The 21,587-nt window shown below is 38.6% G+C and overlaps 1 protein-coding gene across 14 annotated transcripts in view; it reads left to right on the top strand.

Moving 5' to 3' along the window:
- mast4 (microtubule associated serine/threonine kinase family member 4) overlaps window positions 1-21,587 on the top strand; it is a 97,745-nt gene that overhangs the window by 56,282 nt on the left and 19,876 nt on the right. For 4 of the 14 annotated variants that reach the window (XM_023155194.3, XM_012918777.5, XM_076886719.1 and 1 more), the window contains 13 exons: window positions 386-466; window positions 12,413-12,501; window positions 15,101-15,170; window positions 15,422-15,442; window positions 16,540-16,618; window positions 17,768-17,922; window positions 18,025-18,100; window positions 18,184-18,393; window positions 18,516-18,617; window positions 19,393-19,525; window positions 20,882-20,943; window positions 21,064-21,155; window positions 21,338-21,546. In XM_023155194.3, the coding sequence (XP_023010962.2) occupies window positions 386-466; window positions 12,413-12,501; window positions 15,101-15,170; window positions 15,422-15,442; window positions 16,540-16,618; window positions 17,768-17,922; window positions 18,025-18,100; window positions 18,184-18,393; window positions 18,516-18,617; window positions 19,393-19,525; window positions 20,882-20,943; window positions 21,064-21,155; window positions 21,338-21,546 (1,379 nt within the window). Of the gene's footprint in view, window positions 1-385; window positions 467-1,728; window positions 5,136-12,412; window positions 12,502-12,640; window positions 13,212-15,100; window positions 15,171-15,421; window positions 15,443-16,539; window positions 16,619-17,767; window positions 17,923-18,024; window positions 18,101-18,183; window positions 18,394-18,515; window positions 18,618-19,392; window positions 19,526-20,881; window positions 20,944-21,063; window positions 21,156-21,337; window positions 21,547-21,587 lie in introns of those variants that run through there. The other 10 variants (XM_004549916.5, XM_004549919.6, XM_012918776.5 and 7 more) reach the window with 9 other exon arrangements.

A 21,587-nucleotide genomic window follows, 5' to 3' on the forward strand; every position in this document is an offset into this window, starting at 1 on the left:
AGTAGAGAAAGTGAAAGTCATTCTGTATGGGCTGACCAACAGGAGATTCACCGTCTCTAAAATCAGTTAAGACTGGTTAATCTATAACTGCTTTTATGAGCATTTTAGCGAACGCACATGATTGACATGTTTTGTTTTAGTCTGAATAGTCTACAAGGTCAGACATCCCCAATGTTAAACGAAAACTGGCGAACTAGACAAATGCCTCGGAGACCTGCTGTTCAAACACAACTTAAGTTCATTTGACAGGGATCATTTACTCTTCATGATGCTGCTGTTTTCATCTGGGCATGTGTCTGAGTTGTGGGGGTTTTGTCTTTGTGTGCGTGAGTGTGAGAGAGAGTGATAAAAGACAACTATTCACTAGAGTCCATTTAACTTGCAGCCTCACTCCCAGAAGCTTGAGCCCTACTCCCACTAGCCCTTGCAGTCCGTGCAGCCCACTGCACGCTTTTCATTTCTGGAGGTAAGCAAGAGTTCTTCAACCATGGATGTTTTGTTTTGAAGGGCCTGTTGGTGCATGTTACCTTGTCTTCACCTGTCATATGGCTCAAGCGCGACAACAAAATCATCTGCCATTGAAATGACATTGAAAGGGGAGGACGTGATACTTATATAATGTTGATAATGTCACCCCTTCCCCCATCTTGTCCCTCTCTGTTCTGAGGTTTAGGCTTCTCTTTCATGTGCTAAGTAGGATTTGTGGCATTTGCAATACATCAAAGTTAATTATGGTCTCAATCTGTGTGAATCCCAGGCTTGTTTCATTTAGGATTGAAGAGTATTCAAAACAGTAAAAGCTGGTAATGGTTCAACATCAGGGCTTATTGGTTAGATCTCAAATAGTTTATAATTAGATTTTAAATGATGCGTGTCACTCTGTCCTCTCTCCGTTCTCCACATTATACCTAGCCAGATGCTTTAAAACTGCGATTGTTCATGGGCCAACTATGTGTGCTTCACTTTGAAATGACAGAGTCAGGTTGAAGCCATCTTGCTGGTGAGGTAATGTTTGTATAACTACAGGTGAGCTGATCAGGCAGTCTGCACACATGGCATGAAAGCACTAGATGAGATCTTTGTGTCCTTGTGTCCTCTCTACAGTCTGTGAGTCTGTACAGTTTTAGCGAAAGCAGGTTTTTTTGCCTCCTATATTAAGTTTAGACAAACATTCTGCAGCATATTCTTTCACCATTGGCTCACTTTGAGTGAACAGTCTTAGAGTCAGTTCATTAAACATATATGTTTTACTAATATGAAGAGTGCCACGGTCTTCTGTCAGGTTTATTCAGCCTGAATCTAAAGCACACGTGCCAAGAAAAATGGGTGGAATCAAACTTGGAATGAATTTTTCTGCAGCTCATTCAAAACGCTCAATTCTGAGAATTTTCTGTATCAATGAATAGCATGAAAACACCCACCCATTTCACCTCTGGTCTCCTCTTGTTCCTGCTCAGCTTTCATAGAGAGTCAAGTGGAGCAGGTATTTAAGTGAGTCAGCTCCATACAAGAATGTAGAAAGGTTTTATTTTTATATATATTTATTGACATTTTCAGATTTTATTCATGTGCCAGTGGACATGGTCACAGTTAAGAAGCCAAATCAGAACACTTGTGGTGATCCTATAGGACCATTACATAGCAACACATGTACCATCATAATGTATATCAATATATATATCAACTGTTTTGTTTTTTTTTGTTTGTTTTTGTTTTTTGTTTTTGTTTTGTTTTTTGGATCTTTAGCCATCAGAATTGTTGTTGTCTGAAGGACAAGGAAGATGCCTAGCGGATTTACTTTACCAAGTGGATCATCATGCCCTTGCCATATTGGTCCATTTGATTGACATTTATTTTAATTATGTATTTTTTTTATTTTCAGTTGTTACAGACGGGACTGAGGGATAGGACAGGGAAAAAGAAAGAAAGAGAGAGAGGGAGAGAAAGAAAAATAGAGGGGAGAAGAGATGGTGGGAAGGGGAAAGAAAGAAAATGTTTTGTTTCATGTTTTTTGCAATTTCATATTTAGATGGACAGTCGTGACCTGCCTTAGTGCTGATTAAAATGTGATTTTAGGTGCTTTTGAGAAATTAAACCTTTCATTTGCTGACATTTAATAAGAGATGTATAAATTTAAAGGCTGCACAGCAGTGTCTGAATGCGATATTATCTGGCAAGAGTTGCAAAATCTGTCTTTGAATATTAGTCCCAGTATTAGTTGAGCCATGTTCAACTTCTTTGCCTGACAACATAGTTGTTTGCCAGATCTCTGAGTCAGCAACACTGCTGCGTCAACACTGGCCTCAAATCCTTGAGGGCACTGGGGCTTTTCACGCAGTGCTAAAGATGGTGAATCCGGCCTTAAAAGATATTGACTCCATGGTCTGAAAACTGCAGAGTATTTGCTCTTTAAGAGATATGAAGATTTAGACTATATGGTCTAATAAAGTAAAATCAGAGATATTGCTGGTTGAACTGTTAACCCACTGGAACCTGCACTTAATAACATTTTCTGAAAATGTTTTTTTTTGGTTTAAAGTTACCCTATGGAGTAATTTACCGCCATTAGTGTTAATATGGTCACCATTAGATTAATAGAATCCAACATACAGGCAATTCACACGAGTCAAAGTGTTCTGACTCCTCTAAATCCTCAGTTTCAGGCTGACTTATTCTTAGTCTTGGCTTTTCATGTTCTCAGAGACTGTGACATGCCAAATACAGTGATCTTACAGTGAGCGCTTCTCTTACCTGCTGTTCAGATGTTGCTTTTACAAGGGGCAGCCAATCAAAAGAATTTTAAAATGACTAATTTTAGCCGTTGGATGAACTGACGAGCTTACCCAAGGACCCGCTTTAACATAAACAAAGATAGTTTCCATATTAGTTTTAAACTGAGTAATTCAGTGCTATTATAGAAAGAGTGAAATAGTAATTATAAATATATGGACCTAGAAATGAATACAATAGGTTCCCTTTAATGGTTTTGATTCCTTCTTTTAAGAGCTACTAGAAAAAGAGGCACAGCAACCCTGATTTTTCTACTTGTGATGTCAGCACAAGCAGTGACCTCCCTATTCATGCTGCTCTATGCAAGTTTGACTTTGAACCATCTGAACTGCCATTTCTAATGTGGAACACAGAAACGGAGCAGGGCCATAATTAGAGTGAAGGCTGCCACGCTGGCCTGTAGGGAGAAGGACTGAGCCACTCTGACAGAATACACACACAAACTCAGGTTTTACACGGATAAAAATAACTTCTGATGACGACACAGTCGCCAAAGATTGTGCATGTGAAGTAGCAGTGGTTAGGTGCCAGTCTTTGTTGGTTTTGCATTACATCTCTCTTCCTTAGCTTTTGAATCCCTTCCAGACAGCATACTTGGCAAGTTATTAGACTCATTGCTCATTGCTTCCTGATGGTCTTCAGGTCTGACCTGGAACTTCCTCAGTGAGGATTGCAGCCTGTCTTTGAACTGCTTTGTTGTCCTGGTTGAAGAATGATATACTATCTTAATCTCACTGGCTGTAGCAAGATTTTATAGTTAGAAATCTAGGTGTAATAATGCTTTACATAACTGAAATAAATAACTAAACAAATATACAAATAGTTAACCAAATAACTTACGCTCTTATTAAACGTGCAATATTTTTGAGACATTTATTCAAGTGTCAACTCTGATTTATCAGCAAAAACAGACATGTCCTCTTTATTAAAATGCAAGTTACTCTTAATCAATCTTCTAAGGTACATTAGTCTTTGTGTGCATGTGCTCACATGAGGTTCACATCTTTTTTACAACTTGAAGCTCAGATGAGAAAGGACAGATGTTTTTATGTTGGATTGTGAAAGTGCCATCTTCAGTATACTGACTGTAAACTGTCCATGTGATTGTGGGACTCTTATCGTTGCTCTGGAGCTGTAAAGTGTGTTTTCAGGGCTGAACTCTGCTCTTCCCTGTGTAGAATTATCACTGAATAAAACTACTTTGGGAGAAGCTTTTAATGGTTCCTCTTGTTTGAGATATTGTTTTGTTTGGAGACCTGACAGCTACTTCAGAGAATTTGCCTGCATGCTTTGCACGTTACAGGCTGCGGTGATCAGCTGACCTGAACTCTCACACATACGCGCAGCACTCAGAAGTTACATTCATCACTGAACTGACGGAGCGAATTGTTTGCATGTGAATTCCCAAGTTTAGCTCTGAGATTTTATTTATTTTGCTCGCCTGAAACATCAGACTTATAAAGCTTGCCATTGTTTTTTATTCATATTTTTTTGAACATTGTAAAGTTTGATGATTTCCCAGTATGCATTGTGTTTAGCTACTTATCTTTTTACATAGTAAAAAAAAAATGAGTCATAGATCAAAGGTGATGTAGTTAAGGTGAAGCACCAATAAATGAATGAGGTAAGACTGTCTATGGAGCGAAGAATTTATGCAATAGCAGAAGAATCCATTGAGAAGCACAGCGTTTCAATTTCAAATAGGTCCTGCTTAATACTGACCCACCAGACTTTTGGAGGGGTGCCAGTTTGTGAACGTAGCGAATGCCCAGCAGCATCTGCTGATGATGCATTACCCCTCTGTCTCACAACCCCCCTTCACAGGATGTGAAGTGGTAGATGCCTGTTACATGATATGAAGCATGTTGAGCGCAGGGAGGACGGTGAGTGTTTGGGATACGGAACGCAATCGCAGTGAGAAGGGAAAACACAAAGTCAGCTGGTATTAGATGTCATATACCTGCAACAGTCGAGGCTGTCAGCACCTGACCTGGATCACACACTGTGTGCCGTTCAGGATCCTCCCTGGATTACTTTTTGTTTGAGGACAGAGGAGGACAACGTGTCCTCCCTGCTAGTGTGTTTATGCCGCAGCTGCCTGCAGATGTGCCTGTGCAGAGGAAGTTTGGACCTAAGGAGAGTACTTGTCAAGACTGCTCCAGAGGTCACCACCTCTTGAACTCTGATAGCCATCGGTTCTGCTCATCAAGTCTTCAGAAGCCTCCTTTACATCTCCCTCTTTGGCATGATTTGGACACAATGTCGGATTCTAGTTTGTGGACAGTTCTGTCCAACTTTAACATGCCACATTTCTTCAGTGGAGCTCGCCTGCGTCGGTCCCAAAGGTAACATCTAAAGATTGAAGAAACTTGCTACTTTTTTTTTGTACTGTGCTGCTTTTTAGTTAGGGTCCTTCAAATAATGTAGTCAGGCTCAGATATGCGTCTTTACGGAGCAAAACGTTTTATTTTCTACCAAATGGATTTACATGCACAGTTTCTGGAGCTTTGAGTGGCAGCAGGGACCGTGTTTACAGTAGTAGGTGTATGAGGCCAACATGAATAAGAAGCTGGGTGTTGCCGTCTTGCCTGTTGTGCGTTATTTGCTTTGTGCAGTTGAATGTGTTGTTGAGGTAGTCTCAGGTTTCCCACATGGATCATTCATATTAATTTACAGTGAGAATGTGACAATTGGGATGGTTGTTTAATTGTTTGCTGTTGATCTTGTTTCAGTATGTGTCCATTGCCAATAAAATGTATTTTATTCTGAAAAATTGTATAAAGTCCAGCTCCAGAAGACATGCTTTGATGTCGGTTATTAGTTGACATGTTAAAGACTGACTGAATTAAAAATGTTTTGCTGGTTTATGGGATTTGGTGTGTGTAGACACTGGTTTATTGCTAAGTCACTTGATCCCTTTTTTCCCCTCATATACAGTATGACATGGCTACAGTACTGGTGAAGCTCATATACTGAAATTTATTTTTAATCCATGTCCTGACCTATTTTGCAGTGCAGAATAGCTTAACATGAGAGACTGGCAGTTTTTCTGGACATCTTGCATTATTCATAAATGTGTTTGTCTTTTTCCCCCCACTGTTCGTGACAAGTTACCCGTTTATTCACAAATATTATTAAATAATTAATGTAATGTAGATATTAAGATTTTTATATACCAGTAAATCTTTGACCTGAGATGAGCTGGAATGGATTTCCATTTATATATTTTTTTCATTACTTATAGCATTGGTAATGAGGAAAAAAGGGAAGGAGGATAAAGTAAGCTGTTTTCTGTAATATTTAATTTATGCCAAATTGACATGAGGTACAAAGTAAATTATGTCATAAACCAAATGTGAAAATATATATTTTTAAAAAAGGTGCAGATACAACTGGGATTAGTTTAAAGGAAACAGCTGCCTTCAAAAATGAGCAGCTAGGCTTTTTACCCAAGCAGCAAGTATTTAAATACTATTAATAGAGTGGTGTGTGTCGTATGTCTGACTTTGAATTTGGGTTTGTCAGCACAGAGTTGCAATTTGTGTCATTGCGCTTTGTCAGCTCACCTGACAGCTGTGACAGGGGAGCAAAACTCGCGGAAGTTAAAAAGATTAAACATGGCTTTTTGTTGACATGGGTCAGGATGAGACATTTCAGATTTATCTGGAATCTAAGGAAATCAAAGGGCTTTATCTATTTTTGCCTCTTCCTGTGTCCCGAATAAGTAACCAAGCTGAATTCTAAGAAATTGCTTCTGACAGATTGAAACTACTGTGTGTTTGAGTAATGTAGGTTACTGTAAAAGGAGTCTTAAAAGTAAGGTAAAAATAAAATGAGCTCTGCTGTGAATTCATTTTATGAGCACCCTTGGAAAGTATTTTTAGTGGTTTAAAAGAGAAATTTGTAGTAGTGCTTGTGCGTAATCCAACAATGGTTTGCTGATCCGGACAAGTTTGCATAATACTGAGACTTTTCAAATAGTTATGGATCCATTCCAGGAATCTCACACATCTGCAGTACAGCATAAATACTGGCCTACTTTCTCACTATCATCTTTGCCCAGGGCTTCTTTATCCCCCCCTTTAAAGCTTCACTATACCAACATGATTTCCCCCCCTCACTGTGGCCACAGAGGGGCTTCTACCAAAGCTCAGCTTAACATCAAATGTGATGAAGATGAACTGCATGATGTCACAAATTGTGGAAGTCTTTTTGTGAAGTAATCCAGGAGCAGTTGTTTAAATCTCTCAATGAGTGGCAGTCAGGAGTCATGAAGGTACAAACACTGGGGTGGGCAATGTGAAGGTGAAACAACAAGAAGCTTGATTGAGCGACAGTGTGGCATTCACTTGGCTGAATGCTCGTAGAGGGTATAAATAGATGTCATTAAATTTGATCCTCTACGAGAACCTGTGTACCAGATATTATTCACTCAGTCCCCATCATGATAAATGATTAATGGAACATGTCCACAGTCATGATTCGCTCTAGAAACCAGAGTAAACAAGGATGACTGGGATTTCAGTCAAAATCGGATTTCCCTTCTGATGTAGGGAGATAAACTTGGATTTTTGAGTGCCAGTGGGGTAGCAATATAACTACAAGAAGCTACAAGCAGCTTATGATGCTACACTGCTTTGTTTCCTGTTTTTTGTCAGAGCAGGTGTTTCCTGGGCTTTAAAAGGTGAAGAAGAAAGTTGGCCAAAGGGCATTCAAAATTGTCAATACATCGGCTCTGACTTTGGTTTATGTTATCCTCCATATGAGTTTATGAAACCGGGGAAATTCTTTTAGAGGGGTCGCTTTAATTGAACGTGTTTTCCGCTGTGATAGAAAACTATTACATTTGGAACATCTGTGTTTTACGAGGCACATAATATTGAAGTTGAAATAAATTGCGTATACATTGGTGCTTCATTGGATATCCAAAAGGGGGGGGAAAAAAGAACATTTGCAGCGCTATTTTAAACAACTTCCTGTGAGGTTGCTGCATGCCCCTGCATCTATGATTTCAGCTTTGATGCTACTCTGCTAAATGTGCTAACAGTGCTGAAAGTATTGTAAACAACAGGATGGAAGCCAGTTAGCTGGAGGAAGAAAAAAAACAAACCAAAACAGAAACCACTTTTATGACACATCATTCCCTACCAGCACAACATATGAATAGACATTGAAACTATGATGGCTGTTATATTCAGGTAAAAACTGCTACCTGTGGTGTTTCTGTGGTGTCAATAAAATGTAAAACTGTATCCAAGCATGTGAGTGAGCAAGCATATTAATGTAACTATGTAGCTGACTGTTTTTTTGCACTTGAAAAGAGAGAAAATATGTTAACATTGTAATAACGATATCTTGCCAGGTCTGGTTAATTCAATTGGCAATGAAGTCAGTGCTACAATGTAGCAAAATGTTGGTTAATGTGGCTACAACAGCATTATTAAAATAGAAACACTGTAGCCAAAACTGCTACGCTTTTAAATTGAAATAAATGAATATTATTAACTTAGATTGTGACTATAACAGATGGCTTTAAAAAGAGTGACCCTTTGTGCACCAATCTTACTGTGATACACCCACAGGTACAACTGAAGGTTCTTATCTACATCTGATACTATGATGTCACCGTGTTTCTTACCAGCCACCTACCCACAATGACCTTTGTACCTTTTATTCACCTTGATAAAAGTAACATATTATTTTAACATGGCATCTAATTTGTGCCCATAAACTTGTGCCTGATATATTCAGATGTTGTTTGGTAACTACCGAGCAGCACCTGAGCATTGTGGAAGACACATAAATTAGTTATTTTTAAGTATATATCAGTTTGAGTGCTTTAAATGTTTATTTCTTTAAAGGAAGAAGGCTCCTGTGCGTTCTTTCAGTACTTTTTCTTTCAGTTGCTTAAGTCTGCCCAAAGTTAATCTGGGAAAATCATGTCCCATCAAGTCCAACTACTTCATTTAGCACTGAGCCTCTTTAAAGAAATGTAAAGTTAGTGGAAGATATTGTAGCAACCTCAGGAGGCATCTGCAAAGTGAGCACAAAAAGATTAATGGGACTATAAATGCTGGAATGAATTTAGTGGTGATTTGTTGCGTTTATTGTAGCTGTACAGTTAGATTACAATTTCTGTGGATGTGTGGCGTAGTTTCCAGTGTTTGTTTGAGTGACAGCATTGTTTAGATAGCAGTAACCAACATTTGGACTGCAGTTAATCACCTGCAGTCTGTGTGCATCTTCAGTGGCTGTTAAATGTTGAATACAGAAGCATTCCCATAACCATGTGGATTGGTTTTATAAATCTACAATGCTTTGATACATTAGTCATTTATACAGATTTTTGTAGGAACTTTACAGTACATGGTAACTGTAATGGTGTAATTGTAACCAAGCAGTTGTGAGAGCCTGATAGTGAAGACTAAATGACAGTTTATTGTTGGTAAATCTAGCTCCCAGTACTAAAATTTAACATTTACAGCGTTGCTCTCAAGTCGTAGTGGAGTTTTGTAATTGTCACTTTTTGGGCTGCAAAAATCACTCACACTTAAAAAAAAAACACCTTCCAGTACAGGACTATGTTGCTGCTGGACAGCATTTCTAAGCCACATTACATTTTGTTATAAGGTATAAATATGGCCGTATCATCCTTAGCAGCGTTTCTGAAATCGTGTCTTTTGAGAGGACAGAGCATTGAGAGCTTATTGCAGCACATCAGCTGTGATAAAAGTTTCTTGTTTCTCTTTGCTGTTGCCGGTGTGACATTGAGAGCTCTGCAGTGGCACCTCTTTGAGTGGGTCTGCAGCGGTGTTAACGTAATCATGAGGGACGCCTGCTCACGCTGCACCACGCCATTGCAATTTGATCAATCTGTGCATTCACTGCAACACACAGGATGACACTGACTTCTCTCTGTAGCTCCAACATGTATGGCTGTTTCCTCTACTGCAGCAAAGTACTTCACAACATTTCCATGCCAGTTGTCTTATTTCTCCCTCAAAACATTTTCTCTCCTTCAGTAAAGAAAAAAATGGAGGAGAAATGTGTTTGTAGGAAAATATGAAATAACATTTGAAAATTCAGTTGGAAATGGTTCACATCTCTGAGGAGGTTATGTAACAGGGTGTCATTGAATGTCTGACCTTGAAGTGAATTCATGTTCTTCAGGCATTATGTGTTTCCACTGACAGCCTCTAATTTGAAATTATAAACCCAGCACGAACTTCATTGAACAGTGAAGGTACTTTTATACTGAAATATTTCATTTTTCCCTCAAGGTTAAAAGCTGCCCTTCCTTTGAGTCACATGGTATTGGTCACAGTGGCTCCTCATGAGTCATAGTCCTGTATTAAATGACCAACAAATATGGAAATATTATGAAGGCTGTGCAAAGAACCTGCTTTTTGTTGACTGAAAGATGATTTTATTGTTAAAGGTGTCTCTTATTTTAATGGCTGTTGGCTCGAGGACTGTAGCCTCCCTGTGGAGTATATTATGTTGAGGGCAAGCTTTGGCTTTGTAATTGATCTTTATGGCAGAAATACATGGCAAATACATTTATTTTTGAATAAGTGGAATGGATGTGTAGATTGATAGTAAAGTCAGACCTTTGGTGTCTGCAGGTACACTTTCAAGACAGTTTTAAGAATATTTTTTCCAAAAATATTGGTGACATTTAGGGTTTGTATACCATCTACATATCCCTTTCAGACCTGGATCAATTTCCTCATGTTTCGAACTAAGAAGAGAAAATGTTTTGCAGAACAAAACTGATAGTATCACATATGTTCAACTAGAGCTGGGCGATATAAGATTTTTTCATATCACGATATGTTTTTTCATTTCAGGCGATAACGATATATATCACGATATAAGCCAAATAACTATATTTGTGAGATTTAAATGTGCCGTTGCTCACAAGTAAAATGTGAAATAATCAGCAGCTTGTTTTGATTTAAATATTTATTTCCCATAATAAGTTCAACAGGGTAGATGTACTTAAGGAACATGAGACTTTTTCAGATAAATAAAGGCAAATATTGCAAACTACACAAAAGGCAGCCGCTAAAGCGTTTAAGTTTCAAAATAGAACAAACGAAACAGACTAAATTGTCAATTCCACTTAGAAACAAAATATTAATTCTAAAAATAAATCTTAGTTTGTTTTACAGAAGAACAGACAAAATTGACTAACTTTTGTCAATATCAAATAAACTGAGAACTCAAAGGAAATTCTCAATCTCTCCTTGTTGTATAGCTTAGCTTTTCAAACAGTTTTAACAGTTACTTTAGTCTGACAAAAGCCGAATGACGAATTAGCGCTTCCAGTCAGAGATTGAGCATGCACCGCTTTATTGCATTTCCAGACTTGCTTTCGGCACAATTTACATTGCACGCTACTCTGTTTTTTGTCAGACTTGAAATAGCCGAAATACCTTCACACTACGGAACTTCTATGGCTCTTCTGTTCGACAATCTCTCCGGCGTTGGAACCATCATCTGTTTTCTCTTCAGTAACCTTTGGTCACGCTCGGTTGATTTTTCTCTAGTCAGCACACTCATTTCCTCCATTACCCGGGCGGCACAGCGGCTGGCTGCTTCCCAAACAGATACACATGTGCGGCTTGGCACTTGTGCTTTACGTAACAAAATCACGTGACGTGACTCTTCTTCTTCTTCTTCTTCCTTCTTCCTTCTTACAAGAGCGGTGAGGCCTATCGCAATAGTTACATTTTTCTATCGAGAAAAAGTTATTTCACAATACATATCGTTCTATGTTCAACGTTGCAAGAAAGAATTTTTGTTGTTTGTTGCTGACCTGTCTTAGCTCACTATTCTTGGCTGCTCTTCATATTTATACTTATCAAATCAAAATTTCAAAGCTTCATGCTGTGGGGTTTGCCTTCTTAGCTGGCAAAGAATTGATTCTAATTGCTATTGGATTCTTGCTTATATTCAAGCATTTCAAAATATTTAGTAACAGGTAAATTTTACTATTCAGTGTTTAATTATTCACATGCTGGATTCTGCAAGTCTGCAGTAAGTTTGTTTCAGAATCAGTATAATACCGCTAACATGCAGCCTTCATCATCTCTGTGTCTCTCAGCTCTCCTCGGCTAAATTCCAAACAATTAGAGTTAATTATAAGTAGTTATCTTAGGTATTTACTCACTGTCAGCCCCTTGTTGGCAAATCAAACTGGAAGTTCAAAATCTGAGTCAACACACTGACCTCTCGTGAAATAAAGAGTTCATGTTCTGTTTCACAAAGCTTGCTTCTCATGTCAGTGTCCAAGATGGTGTGATGAAAGGCTCTTTGTGTAGTATCAAGTGAATAGTGCATCTCATATTGATTGAACAATCCTAGCACAATATTCATGCTGAAGTCCATGTATCAGTCGAGCTAACAAACAAAAGCGAGATGCTCGTGTCAGTGGTGAGGTCAGGATTTTGTTGATTACATTTCAAAACTACCTGCCTAAGGCTCTGAAGCATGCACTGTTATCTTTTAAATAACCCATAACCCTTTTTTATGTTATACCTCTATTTTCTGCTTCATCTGTCTTGTCAGTTTTACAGCCATGATTTTTCCTGACTAATATGGCTCTGTGGTTTCACAGCTGCAGAACGAGCAACAGAAAAAGCCTGATAGGAAGTGGCCAGCCTTCAGGTTTACCACGACCCCATTCCCCTCTCTCATCTCTCACAGGTAAATGCATGTCTGGCACATCTCCTAATGTATGAATGCTGTGGAACGGCCCCATTGCTGGAAACATATGCACTGGGTTCATAGAAGAGGAGCCATTAATACAATATGTTCTCCAACAGGAATGCAGTCTATTGTGTAACGCACAAAAAAAGGTTGAAGAACAACACAGGAAAGTTCATGGTACAGTCTGTGCACCAACAGATAATCTGTATCCACAGGATGCACTTTCTGGTACCCTCATACAGAAAAATCTGGTTAATCAGCACTGGGTACTGCTAACTGACTCTAAACCAAGATGAAGAACTTTTACTTAAAAAAAATAAAATAAAACACTGAAAAATACAGATTTTTATGTTGTGCACTTTATTGTCTGTGTCAGGTCTGTCCTGTCATGTTTGGGTAACAGTTTAACAGCACAGTGGCAAATTAAATGCAGTGATTATTTTGTGTGAGGAAGTGGTGGCCTGCAGACAGGAAATGCACAGGATTGGGGAGGGGGGGCAGCCCTCATTTACCATAGGGCGTTTTATTTCCTGCCATTGGTCAGGAAAAACAGAGTCTCAGTGTTTGGTCTGTATTTCAAGCTTACGAGAAAGCCCAGGCTCTAAAGATGGATTCAGACCCAGAAAGCACCTGTGTTCCTGCTAATGAAAGTATCCAGCTTTGGGATTACTTAACACTGTGGCTCAGACGTAGCATTAGTTCAAAAGGTAAGAAAAACACATTTTCAGTGCTGTCAGATAGCTAAGTGCATTGACATATATCCTGGTTATGTTAAATAATAAGATGGGTTTCTACAGAAATGTAATATTTTTCTATTTAGTGAAGTGTAGGAGAACAGATTTCTGTTCATGATCATGAATTTGTTCATAAAAGAAAAACTCAGACCATATTTTGTTCCTTTTGCAGAATATTGATTAAAAAAAAGCCACTTTAAACTGTACTTTAAGGAACTGTGATTAAAGCACTTAAATATGTAACATTCATGGCTTTCTATTATTCAGTGGCTCCATCGTTGTTCCTCGATAGGGAAAAGGCCCGTGTGTGTCAGCACATGAGGTGGTCGCATTGTGTTTAATTAGCTAGTTAGTCCCTGTCTTTGTGAAGAATGTTATTATGTCTGATTAATACGACACCATGGCTTTGTTTCTACATTATGTGTGTAGAAACGCAACTCCTTTCTTTAACATTATATAGATGATAAAAACAAGTAAGTCATGCGTATAATTTACAAATTAGTTTCTTTTTTTCTAAAGCAGGCAGACATTTATAGACCCAGTTTAAAAAGGAAAAAGAACTTGTGCATATGAGGAGTCATATACAAAGCTCTCTTCTAAAGGCAATATTAACTAACTTACATTTAATTAATTTAATACGGGAGTGAATGACTGCTATAGAATCTGAGAGGGGAAACAAAAGAGAATACATTTAGCCCATATATACAGTTGCATACATTGAATAATATTGTTTTTTCAGATGTTTTCTAAAAGTAAATAACAGTGTTGGAATTCTAAATTCACTAAAATTTCACTTTGTCTAAAGCATTTTGTGCGACTCACTCACTGAATTAGTTTTAATTCATTAAGCTCAGAGAACAATGCATTATTAATAGATGATGCAATGTTTTCAGCTCAGTGTAAACATGTATAGATAATATAGATATTATATCTTTTGTTTAAAAAATAATAATAATATAAAATACGTGACAAATGTGATGAACTCTGTATCCCTATTTTATCCAGTATTGCCACAAATACTGCTTTTACAGCCTCCAGCTTGACAGAGCAAGCGTGTTTTAAATGGTAGAAAAGAGATTAAGTCATATAATCTCTTTTCTACCAACGTGGTGTGGAGTCATCTCGGTCTTGGTTTCTTTTGAGAACTCTCCAACATTTGACAGATTTGTTTATGTTGATTTAGAGATGAAATATTTAGTTTGGAAACTGGTTCAGCACATCAACAGGAGAAAATATCAACTTTTTTTAAAGAATCAGCAGTCCAGCTTCTTCAATATGAAAATGTTCTTTTTTGTGGCTATAACATATGTCCTCAGAATTTTGAGTGTTGGAAAAATCAATAAAATTATCTAAACATTGATAGATATCAGGAAAGCAATGGTTGTTTGCGCCTTAATCTATTTTCACTGAACTTTCTGTCATCCACCTAATTTTTGAACGACTTATTGAACTCTTATTAAACTCCCAGCTGTCATAGGGTAAGCGGTAGCGTATATCCTAGCCAGGTTACTGGTTCATAATGGAGCTTACACCGAGAGACAGATGGTTTCACATCGACACACATGACAAATTTAGAATTACCAGTTAACCCAATATGTATGTCTTTGGACTCTGGGAGGAAGCTTGAGTATCCAAAAGGAATCTAGAGACACACAGGGAGAACATCCAAACTCCAAACAAGACCTGATGCAACGATGCTGATGACTTAACTTTCCATACAGTTTTGTGTATTGCAATTCATTTTTATCTTTTAAGGAATTCTGTTTCAGACATCCGTATTGTCATGTTCATGTTTTTTGGCTCGCTTTTCATTTCCCTCTATAAAAGCACTGTGTCCTCTTTTCTCTTTTTCCCCCTTGTAGGAACAAGCCCACAAGACAGTCCTAGAAACTTCTCTCCTAGTGCCTCTGCTCATTTCTCGTTTGCACGAAGGTAACCTGACCAATTATTTTTTTCCCGTCGTAAACAAATCAGTAAGTAAAGCTCATCGTGAGACAGATGCAAATTCTTTAAAAACAGATGTGAAGTCATTGAGTCATTAAAGAAGTCTTTTCTAAGCCAGCATATGTGTAAATATTCAGCTGCTCAGGTCTGTTTATACTTACAAATTCAGCATCAGGAACATTTATTTTACACCATTTGTCAACACGATATCATATAATTCTGTATTTCTCTATCCACAGTCATTGCCACAGAGCAGACAGGTAAACTCGTGTTAGGCTTCGATTTTTTGTGAAATATTTATTACCCCACATCTGTCTGAAGTACACTTTATCATTCACATGTCCTTCATTAGTGTGCCTCACAGTAAAGGGGACACATTATGTTCTTACCTTAAGTCTAAGTGCCAGATATACATATTAAATAAGGCTAAAATTTGGCAAAGTAAACAAATGCAAACAGAATCCCAGAGAGCCAAAAAGTCAGATCGAATGCTACTTGTTTTTTCCTACTTTGCAACCAGCTGTGTTTTCTCTCCCAAAACATTCTTTTGAGTTGTCCTTATTTTTCCATATTTTTACAAATAGCCAGTGTTGCAAGGATGACGCTACAGTCATTTGGCAACAGTGGAGTAACTTTTTACTTGCTGTGTAACTTTTGGTATTTTTTTAGTAGGCGTTTTCCATCTCAGCTGGCTCGGGTACCAGGCCGATCTACTTGGTCTTAAATGGTTGTTAGGAGAAGAGAGAGAAGATGACACATGGTTCTAATTAATGTGGATCAGTTTTTTAATTAATGTTTGCTGTCAAGAGGATGAGGTGCTGCTCACAAGCACCAAGTGTTGGCCAGTGACAAGAAAGTGGACTTTCAAATTGGTCAACAAAGGGGCGGCAGGCCAAGATGTATATGAGCAGTATAATTTACTTAAAACTGTAAATCATGCAGAGGTGGCGCTCCACTCTATTGGAGCGCCACACTAACAAAGCAGAGCTGAAATGAGTATAATATGTCCCCTTTAACTCTGAGCCTTTGTTGTACTTCATTTTAACCAATAGTTTTAGTTACATTCACAAACTCTGTTTCTGTATTTTCTGCTTTTTTTGTACAGTGTCAAGTAACTAACAGGATTATTTTTTAACAAGAGAAAGCTCAACATTTATCTCCAAACTTAGGATCATTGGAGATGTAGACATTATCTTAAATGTTTAAACCCAGAATTTGTGTCTTCGGGGAGATGAGCATGTTTGGAAAAAGAACTTGTCTTTGTCCCAAGAGAAATTCGTCATACTTGCTGATGTATTTAAACCCATATGTTGTCATTGATGGCGTGCATCTGTTTGTCATTGGTGTTGTGTTGCAGGACTGATGGTCGTCGCTGGTCACTGGCCTCCCTTCCCTCCTCTGGATATGGAACCAACACACCGAGCTCCACTGTCTCTGTAAGCATCGCCCACTCATGATGTCAGTGTAAATATTTCATAAACAGAATCACAGATATGTGTGACATAGAATTGAACCTAGAGCCAGACCCGGTTTAAATAGATTTTAAAAGATTCAAATGTTTAAAACGGTCATAAAGCTGTGTCATCATTGCTGCCTGTGTAAAACAGGCACGAGGCAATCCCCCGCAATTCCTAATGATAAAACATTATGGTGATGAGGGTAAATCACAAGAAAGAACAAAGTAAAACAGTTTCAGAAATTTTTTCTCTTAGTCTTTACTCAAGTTTTTACATGTGGCTCAGTGACAACATGTCTGAACTGCATTTGGAGAGCCTTTATGTCTAGTTTTTCTTACATTTATAAGAGTATAAATGTTAAACTGTTCCCATATGTCAGCATTATCCTGTACAGGAAGCCGAGCTTTGACTACTGTACAATACGTGTGTATACAATAACACTCATTTACAGGAATTACAATGTGCCGGGGGACTGAAAATGACCTGCACTAATGCTATGTTTTTGTTTTGTGTGGCGTTTGGTCACCTAGTGCTTTTCCTGCTATTCAGATGCTCTTTGGAAGGCACACACATAGTTTCAGCAGATACAGCGTGTGTCAGCCTGTATTAGAAACAATAAGGCTTTTGGTGTGCGCCAAGGGTTGGGCTCAGATTTCCTTAATATATTATAATCCACGTGTTATTTTATTATTGCCATTAGTGCTGAATAATTTGCGCATTACATGGCTCAGTGTTTTAAAGGTTTACTTTTTCATTATGTGATTTCTCAGAGCAGCGTTGTTGACCATGGTGCACATGATTGTTGAGGATAGTTACGTTGATAAAACATGCTTACTTACTTACTTTCTTGACAACAGTTACTTCGGTCTCATACGCTCATATTTGTTGGTTATGCGCAGTCTTAACCTATGTTAGCATTTTTTCACTTCTTATAGTGGTTAAGCTAACAGTCTCCCAACAGCAGTCGCATATATAACACACAGACAGAAGATCTACAGGGGAAAACATTTAAAAGAAACCACAAAGACAGCCCACTACAACAATTTTTTTTTTTTTTTTTTCCCCCACTAAGGAAAATTTATTTTTCTTTTTCTTTTCATGTTGAATGTATATTTGTTTCATTTCCAGTCATCCTGTTCATCACAGGAGAAGCTGCATCAGCTGCCCTTCCAACCTACGCCTGATGAACTGCACTTCCTCTCCAAACACTTCTGCACTGAGAGTATCTCGGGGGATGAATGCCGCAGAGCGACGGCAATGCGACCCCGGTCACGCAGTCTCAGGTATTAATGTACTTCTGCGAATATTTTCTCTCAGATGTACGTGGCATTGGTGGGACTGAACCAGTGATTTTATTCAGAGGTTTTTTTCTTTTCCTTTTTCAGCCCTGGAAGATCTCCGTCCTGTTACGATCACGAAATTATAATGATGAATCACGTCTACAAGGAGCGGTTTCCTAAAGTGAGGACCCACAAGACTTTACAGTTCTGTTTGACCACAAATTATCTGCATTATCAAACTTGCTCCGTCGCTTCTTTCTGCAGGCCACAGCTCAGATGGAGGAAAGGATTCAGGAGATCATCCGCAGCAACTCTCCTGAGACCGTCCTCCCCTTGGCAGATGGCGTGCTTGGCTTTGCCCATCACCAGATAATTGAACTGGCCCGCGACTGCCTGGAAAAGAGTCGGCTGGGACTCATCACCTCCAGCTACTTCTGCGAACTCACCGACAAGCTGGAGAGGCTTGTACAAGAGGTGAGAACATCTGCAGAAATCAAGTAGATGTTTCCTCATGACAGTTCAGCAATAAGACATGTTTTTACCGTAACATTAGAGTTGCACTGCAAACATTTTGTTTTCTTCTTCTGTTGATGTAGTCCACAGAGAGGTCAGAAAGCGAGGAGGTAAACTTCATCAGAGAGCTGGTAAAGAAGATCCTTATAGTGATAGCCCGACCTGCTCGGCTGCTGGAATGTCTGGTATGTTTATGGCCTTATTTTTTTTCTGCCTAAGTCTAAAATGTGCTGATGGGTGCTTGTCTTGAATATTTTATATGAAGTGACTGCCACTGTTTAAATGCACAAAATAATTTAACAAAAAAACCCAAGAAAAGATGGAGATGGTTCATAATGAGCACTTCATCTGGATGGGTAATTTGTCTGAATGTTTGATAATTGTGTGTGTTGCTACATCTGGTTTCTTTGCTATGTAAGGTTATTTCAAATGACTCTGGAGTCAGCAGCTCAAATCTATCAGTCTAAAAAATATTCTATAAAAGTTCTATACGTTTCCATTATTCAGGTAACACTTTCTGCAGAATTAAATTTAAAGCTGTTATGACTTACTTCAGCCGAATAGTACCTACCTCATACCTGATGGCAAGCTGACAAACACGGAGTAATTTAGCAGCCAAAGAAATATCTCAAAGGAGAAAGTAGAGACCACAACAAGCCTAAAGAAAGTAAATTCTGGACTAACCTATACTTAGAGAAACCTTTCCCTCACATTATAATGTTGCTCAGGCTGCTTGAGAAACTTCTTTGCTTATAGGTTTGCCATGGCGATCTAAAAAGTGAAAGTTCAACTTCTACTTCCTCTAAGCTGAAAATAAAGCGTAAATAAGTATGTTTTCCTTCACTCAATAGAGCTCCTACTTGATCTCAAACTACAAGATCAGGAATTTGTTTACTGTTTACTTGTTTATTTAAAGTTGTTCATAGCAATATATAGGAAAGTGTTTTGCTGTCTCTTCAGGAGTTTGACCCAGAGGAATTTTACCACCTTCTGGAAGCTGCTGAAGGACACGCTAAAGAAGGCCAGGGCATCAAAACAGACATCCCTCGTTACATCATCAGCCAGCTGGGACTCACACGAGATCCTCTTGAAGGTACACGAAGGACTTCATCATCATCATCATCATCATTGTTGTTATTCCTAATACCATTAATACATTTAAATGCTACATGTAATATAGAGTAAATATATATTTACATAAAGAATGTAAGTACAGCACCTAATTAAAACAGATTATTTTGCATTTAATGTCAGAAACAAAAAACAGAAAAAGTTTAAGTGTAATGTTAAATGTTATCTCCAATCATTGATCATACTATGATATGTAGTATCCTGTATAACCGCAGTAAAGTTGTATTATTAGAATATATCCTTTTATTATTATTATTATCATCATCATACTATTATTACATCAGGAGAGCAAAGGAGTAAAGAGAGCACAGGATAATTTGTCAGGGTAAGGCTGTAAAGCAGGATTTGGCAGTTTGTTTTCCCAAGAGGCCAAATGAGAAACTGGGACTGTTGTGGAGGGGCACAACAATATGCTGAACACCGTTCTGCTCAGTATTCATTTCATAAGAGCACTTTGAGGTGACTGCTGTTGTGATTCGGCTCTGTATAAATAAAGCAGAGTTGAATTAAATAAGCTTCTTGGTGCAGCCCTCCACAACAGTCCCTTTTTCATGGTTCCCTTTTGAAAATGAATGGCCCACTCCTGCTCTAAAGGAACGCTGGAACTGAATTGTGGAGGGAAGTTAAAGACAAAGATACTCTTGACGAATGTCCTGTACCAAACAGATCGTCTTTCTAATGACCCTCTGTCTCTCCAGACTCTGTAACCAGCAACATTCATTATGACTAATTAGAAAAGAATGGCCTCCCCACAGACCTTATACAGATCTACACAGGCGGGCTCATCAGCCAGTCTCTCCATTTATTTCCCCCGAGTGTCTCCCGTGTTTCGTTTGCCCAGCACCTCGTGTGCCGGAAGCAAACCTACGAGGAAGGACAGATGTTAAATAGTACTGAAAATGTGTTTACAAGCTCTCCAGGGACGAGACAAACAGCACACATGGACTTTGCCATGGCTGCACAGACGAACATGCACTGAAAAAGATGCAAGGTGGTTTTTAATGAGCAGTTGTTCTGGGGTGGTGATTTTCAAAATGAGCGTAAGATGTGCATTTGTGATGCCAGTTTTGATTTCCGCCTCATTTGTCCTCAATTCAGCTTATATTGAAGTCAGCACCTCAAACCTAATAGGTGAATAAAAGCTGAAGTCTGCTGTTTTTGTTTTGTTTAAAGGGCCTGATTTCATTTAGGCTGCCTTTGTTTCAGTAACTGCAATTGAGAACCTGTGTGTCAGTTTCTCATGAAGTTAGATTCATAGTTTTGTCACATCAAACCCGCTGCAGCTTTGCTCCTGATTATTTCTCTGTTTCTTTTCTAGAAATCGCTCAGCTGACCAGCAGTGACAGTGGAATTGCAGAAACTCCAGAAACAGATGACTCTGTAAGTGCTTAGACATTGATTACATTATTGATCTAGTTCATCTTTACTGCAGGCGAAGCAGTGAAATCCAGATTTTATCTCTTTGATTTGTTTTAGCGTTTATCTCGCTCTCGTCCTCAGTCTCAGAGTTTCAGCACGGCCTTGCGGTCCCGGCGGAAACCCTGTGAGCTGGACTTTGAAATGATAAAACTCATCAGCAACGGTGCCTATGGGTAAGGACGTCTCATTTCTCTATCGGACAATCTAATCTCTGCTGATAGATGGTTGGTTACAGGCTGTTTGTTTCTTCTTTGTTTTGCAGTTGACAAAACCATACTGTGATCAAACCACACTTATTGTTGCAGTTTTTCTTCTATTCTTTGTGCAGCTCATAGGTAAACTTTTTGTTCCACAGAGCTGTTTATCTGGTGCGGCACAAGGAAACTAAGCAGAGGTTTGCCATGAAAAAGATCAACAAGCAGAATCTGATGTTAAGGAATCAGATACAGCAGGCCTTTGTGGAGAGGGATATCCTCACCTTTGCTGAAAACCCTTTTGTTGTGTCCATGTATTGCTCCTTTGAAACACGGAGGCACCTGTGCATGGTTATGGAATATGTTGAAGGTCAGCACTCTATTTTATTTTATGTGCATAGTGCGACCGCT

Source organism: Maylandia zebra, linkage group LG7 (assembly GCF_041146795.1).
Source record: "Maylandia zebra isolate NMK-2024a linkage group LG7, Mzebra_GT3a, whole genome shotgun sequence".
NCBI lineage: Eukaryota > Metazoa > Chordata > Actinopteri > Cichliformes > Cichlidae > Maylandia > Maylandia zebra.